Source organism: Crocodylus porosus, unplaced genomic scaffold, assembly GCF_001723895.1.
Source record: "Crocodylus porosus isolate Cpor-Errol unplaced genomic scaffold, CroPor_comp1, whole genome shotgun sequence".
In the NCBI taxonomy this organism is placed as follows: domain Eukaryota; kingdom Metazoa; phylum Chordata; order Crocodylia; family Crocodylidae; genus Crocodylus; species Crocodylus porosus.
Window position 1 is genome coordinate 12,043,686 of NW_017728909.1, and position 6,000 is coordinate 12,049,685.

The 6,000-nt window shown below is 44.4% G+C and overlaps 1 protein-coding gene across 1 annotated transcript in view; it reads left to right on the forward strand.

Moving 5' to 3' along the window:
- Nucleotides 1-6,000, forward strand: part of ST8SIA5 (ST8 alpha-N-acetyl-neuraminide alpha-2,8-sialyltransferase 5) — a 51,985-nt gene that overhangs the window by 32,155 nt on the left and 13,830 nt on the right. The window contains exons 4-5 of the mRNA XM_019531809.1: nucleotides 1,447-1,591; nucleotides 4,848-4,960. Coding sequence (XP_019387354.1) covers nucleotides 1,447-1,591; nucleotides 4,848-4,960 — 258 coding nt within the window. The remainder of the gene's footprint in view (nucleotides 1-1,446; nucleotides 1,592-4,847; nucleotides 4,961-6,000) is intronic.

Below are 6,000 nucleotides of genomic sequence, written 5' to 3' on the forward strand. Positions count from 1 at the left end.
TTTTATGTTGTAGCCCAGGGGCTTTATGTTTTATGTTTACTGTTTTGACCGGAGGACCGGGTGAGGCTATTGGGGTGGAGGAGGCCTCATAGGAGCTCCACAGTAGCATGGGGTCTCCTGGCACTGGAGAGGGCGCAGCTTTGTTTGGGGGCACATTGGCCCCAGTCCCGGAGCTAGGGGGCAGCGAAAAGCCCCGGAGCTAGGGGGTGGCAAGGAGCCCCAGAGCAAGGGAGAGGGGGCAGCGAGGAGCCCCAGAGTGAGCAAGAGACGGGGCAGTGAGGAGCCCTGGGAGTAAAGAGGAGGGCCAGAACATAACAAGGCCCAGGTCAAACCACGTCAACTCCATCTGCGAGGCTTGGGCTGCAGTGTAGGGGAGGAAAAGTAGCCGCAGGTAGCGCCCCCTATCACCGGGGCACGGAAAAATGGGTAGCCTCCCGCTGATTACAACCACCTTCTAATCAAATAAGATCAAGGCATGGCAGGCGAGTAAGCAGGCGGTTGGCCCATTATAGGAGGGCGGAGCCACTCCAGAAAGGCTCTGATATTGATACTCCTGTCACACCTTCATATTGGAATTGAACATGAACTCTGTAGTGAGTGTAGAGCACTATCAATAGTGTCATCAGGGCTAGAGTTCAATGGAGAGTATCCTTTGAAACGTTTCAGACTTTCAGAACTTTTCTTGTTTCACAGAAGGATACAAGTAAGGATTTTCTTTCAGAAATGAGAGAGACTCCAGAAGAACTGGGGGAGGGAGAGAGAGGGAGGGAAACACTCTTTGGGGTTTGGGAATCCCGGGGACAAGTTCCTGTACTGCCAGTCTCCTACATCCCAGGTGAATGACCTTCCTATTGTGCGGTAGAGATGGCCTCTGGTCCCACAAACAGTTGATTAATACAAAGTGGAATGATAACTGGGGAGACTGAGAAAGGCTTAGGCCATTGGTGATGTGTAGGGGGTTCATGCGGGTGCACATGCACCCCCTGGAAGCACCAGCCACGAAACCGGAAATCCACCTCCCCTTGGCAATTGGCCGCTGGGGGACCCCCGCACCCCCTCCATCAGTAATCTGGTGGCCCCCCCCCCACTCGGGAGGCACCAATCGCCCATGCTCAGGCTCTCCCCAAGATAGCCAGTAGCTTGTGTGCACTGTCAGTGAAGCCATTTGCTGTTTTGAGAGGTTGGGGTATCCCTGTCTCTGATTTCAACCAGGTATTCCTGGACCTGAGAACATTTTTCATTGTAAAAATGTTCATCAGACCTGTTATAGTCCAGCAGGACTTTGGTTTTGGTGCACCAGCATTTTCCTATTAAAAAAGCATATAACCAACTCCATATATATTTTTGAAAGATTCCTTACCATCTGTAAGGAATGGGCAGTGATTTCCGTGGTAATTGTAAGACCTAGTTTTCATACATAATCTCTTTTTGCTGTTTATATTACAGGTCTACTCTATCCAGATGTTGCAATGCCCCTGCATTTCTATTCACCACCCAGAAAAATACTCCCCTGGGAACGAAACTGAAATATGAAGTGGATACTAGTGGGATCTTCCATATCAATCAAGAAATCTTCAGGATGTTTCCAAAGGTGCTTTACGGGGCTGCCTACGTGTGTTGGAATCAACTACACTGTCATTGCTGTATCAGATACTCCTATATGGTAGTCAGACTTCAACCAACCGGTAGACATTTTTTGCAGGGTTTCTTACAGTCTTACTACAAGTATGATTATTTTCCATAAAAGCATCTCTGATTATTTTGCTTCATAATATCTGCTTAAGTTGGCATGCAATGTGTCTGCTGTTTACAGCAGAACATTACTGCCCCCAGAGTTAAGTGTCTAGTGAAAACACTTCAGAAATTTGTCTATAAAAGCAGATTACTGACCAGAACTCAATGAGGATGTATTCATGTCCATCAATCCCAATGTTTAGCTCGCTCTGATTTTTGTTTGTATTTGAAATATCTAGAATTCAATGAATAGTTCATTTAAATAATCCCTTTTTTTCCAGTTTGAAGACTGTTGGTGTGATCAGGTTACAAAACAGTCAAATGTATTTGCCATTTTAAATTCACAAATTTCTTCCATCAGCAACTCTTGACCTGAAGTAGAAACACAGTGTAAACAGTCTGATCTCATGTTCAGGTGACAGTGCATGCTATAATTCATGCGACTCTGGATTATGCAACAAAATCATGCTGTGCAGAGGCGTAGCCAGGCAGCTGCATGCCTGGGGCAGCTGTGACGCACAGAGTAGCTTGGACTGCTGCCAAACTGATTGCGACAGCATGACTGTCTACCATTGCAGCAGCACCTGTTTTTGTGCTCCCCCAAAAAGGCAGACCCCAGGGCTGCTGCCCTAGTCACCCTTTCAGTTATGCTACTGATGCTATATGAATTTCAATCTGTGCATTTATGGAATTCATCCCTTTCCCAAAGGCCTGCAACATGACGTATTTTAAGTGCTTACATGATTTCTGTTACTGCACTATCTGAATGCAGCATAATCTATAACATGTATTAGTACAGTACTCCACACAGATATAGCATATATAGCATTACTATTAACTTTATTTTACAGATGGGGGAACTGAGGCACAGAAGAGCTAAGCCTGATGCCACAGAAAAAGTCTGGTGGAACAGGGAGCTGAACTCAAATTGCCCATGTTCCCAACCACTGCATCACTCTTCTCCAAGGCTGAATACCCAAAGTCTCACTTAAATGCTGTATTGAGGGCATAGCTGAAACTTATACTGGGCATAAACCTCTGCATGAGAGGTGAATTTCACCCACTGTGGCCTCAGTTCAGGAAAGGACTTAAGCACATGAGTAATCCCATCTCTATTCCATTGAAGGACATCATATTTAATTTTATGCATATGTCTACAGCTGATAGATATCAAGGGGATATATACATATGCTTGAAGTTAAGGGTATGATTAAGTGCTTTGCTAAATCACGGCCTAGGCTGGTTAGCTGCGTCACTTATCCAGTCCGAGATCAGAAATAATAATTGCAACTTGGATGATGAACCAACGTATGTCTGAAGTTTGTGGAATGTAAACGTTTGAGTTGACAGGAATGCTAGGAAAACCCTTTCCCACTCTTCGCTCAGTTCTGCGAAGGTCTGTTGTGTAAGAGCATCAAGACTCTGTATGGGTGCTGACAGAAGTGACATATGTCATGTGATTGGCCCCCTGAAAGTGCTCTACAGCTTTCCCATGACACGTGCACAGGTGTGGGGCACTTCAAAAGCAGCCAATTGTGAGACAAATTAACCCTCATCTAATGAGGGATTAGACGAAGGTGCTCCGAGGTGGAGCACCTTAGGAAGCTTGTATTCCCTAGGGTCAGTCTGTCAGTGTGATTGGGGCTGGGCTGATGCAACCCAGCTGCCCCTTGGTGCTGTCTGCAAGAAGGGAGGGGGAGGGGGAGGGGAGGGAGCTGTGGAATGGGATTTGCCTGGCCTGAGCTGGAGTGGGAAAGAGTGGATTGAAGCCCCCCCCACCCCCCTCCTCTTCCAGCTCAGGTCAGGCAAACATGGGCAGGGGCGTGGTGGGAGAGATGCTAGGACAGAGAGATTGCAGGCAGACTCCTCCCCCGGATTGGCTCCAAAGTGGAACTTGATTTTCCCCCTCCCACAACCCAACAGGCAGACATCTTTTGGGCCAGGTGGTGGGTGCTCTACCTCATGGTGCTTTATTTGAAACGCTATGAGTTAAAGTGGAGACCTGTATGTCTGTCAGAGCCCATGTTTTTTGTGGATGGACACTCTTGACACCCTTCAGCCCCAGGTTTGTGGAACCCATGGAAAGCATGCCACAGATAATCACTTAGAAATACATTTCCCATCACAATTTTTCAGTCTAAAATTATTGATAAAATATGTATATGGCAACAGAAGCATTTTCATGCATACCTAAGCACATCTCTGCATATTCATAGGGTGTCATTCCTGTTGAGCTTTTACTGCATGCTTCTCTCACCCTCAGGGCTCCACTTCGCCTGTGCATACATGATCATAGCTCCCATTGACTTCAGTAACACCTACATGCATGTGTGATGGCAGACTTTTGCCCTTCAGCAGAGAGAAGAGATGCTTGCAACCCAGGCCTCAATCCAGCAAAGATTGACCCACATAATTTATCTATGTCAAGGGCACTAGTCAACATTCATAACATTCAGAAGTTGTATATATTTTTATAGGTCAGGGTTTAAATTGTCAGCTTTTTAGGGCAGGAGTTATCTTTGGGTTATATTGTACAGTTCTTAGAACAATCCCTGATTAGGGCCCCTAGGTATTGTCCTAATTCAAGTACTACATAATAAGCCTAATGCTTTTATGACAGCTTATGATGGTTGAATATCAAACCCCAGCATTCAAGTTCAGTTCTGATCAACATCCAGAATATCTCCCCTTCCTCTGAAGTTTGTGGACCTGTTGAGTACTCTCAACTGGGCTGCATGGCTTGTGTGCGCAGATTTTTGGGTTTTATAAGCAGGAAGTCAGTTTGTGGAGAGAGAGTCTTTGTAGCAATTCAGAATAAAATGCCTATGATGGATTGATTCTATGGTTCATGTCCCCACCTGGAAACCAGAAATGAAAGAAAGTCTTTAAGAGAATAGCACCTTACAGAATCAGTTGTTGATATCAGTGGAAGGTTAGGGTTTTCTCCATTGAATTTGTCAGTTCAAATAAACATGGCATTACAAATGGCTGGGGATGATATACTTGGTAATTCCCTATCTGTATGACTTTCTTTGGAGGCACAGTTGTAAAAAAAGAGACCCGCCACAGTCATATTTCAGGAGAGTAACTGGTTTGTTCTCATTCTGTTGTAGGATATGCCATATTATCGCTCCCAATTTAAGAAATGTGCTGTAGTTGGGAATGGAGGGATTCTGAAGAACAGCAGATGTGGACGGGAGATCAACAGTGCAGATTTTGTATTTCGGTAATTTTTCCTATGCAGCAATTTTAGCATTTTCTGATACTAAATGGAGGATCATGTATCTCATCTTTCTGACCTAGTAGTACAGGAATTGCCAGGCTTGATCAAAACAATATTTCACCTAATGTTCTACCCTGTCTCTGTCAGTGTCAGAACAATATGGTTCAGAAGAAAAAAACTTGCCTAATAGACAACTGTGAAATAACATACTTGTCTGGTTATTTTTTGCCTAACAACATGTGACTAGTAATTGGCTGATGTCCTGAAGGTCGATATCCCTATATATTTTTCTCTTCACTGTTGTAATTGGGGAGGAGTCTGAATTCCACAGTTTAGTTTGTGCGTTGGAAAAGGTATCGAGTATTTCTTTATACATACATCAGGTCAGATTCTGAACTTGGTATAAACCCAGACTAATTCCAGCTAAAGTCAATAAGTTATACCAAGTTTAAACTGGTGAAAATAAGAGCAGATTAATTATTTCACTTGGTCAAACGATGAATAGAAGCACCGTATTGATATTTCTTTACTGTTCAACACCTTTATTACTTTTTCCAAGCAAAACAGTTGCAATGTTTTTAACGCCATCCCTCAGCTGGAAGACCCTGTGTACCTCTAATTAATATCTGTGGTGTTTCAGACTCCTTTCCACTTTTGGTATATCCTTCTAGAAATAGGATGGCCATAACAGAATACATATAGATGCCCACCTACTTATACTGCTTAACATTGTTGAAGCAAGTACTGGATCTATAGAGGAACAGCTATGAGGTGGACAGCTGGAGTAACTTTAGTGAGTGGATAATAGAGCTGTGTCAAGCTTTGAGTGCTGATTCAATTCGGAGGAGATTCAGCCCGATTTGGCGGTTGAATCTCGGAATCCAAACTGAATCGTGAGACCAATAAAAAGGTCCAAATCAATTTGAAGCTCCCTGAATCTATTCAGAAAAGATTCAGAGAGCTTCAGAGATTCGGGCAGTCCCCACTTGCCACCACAGGGAACTGGACTTGGACTCTGTGCTGGTAAGAAGGGGGTGGAGTGG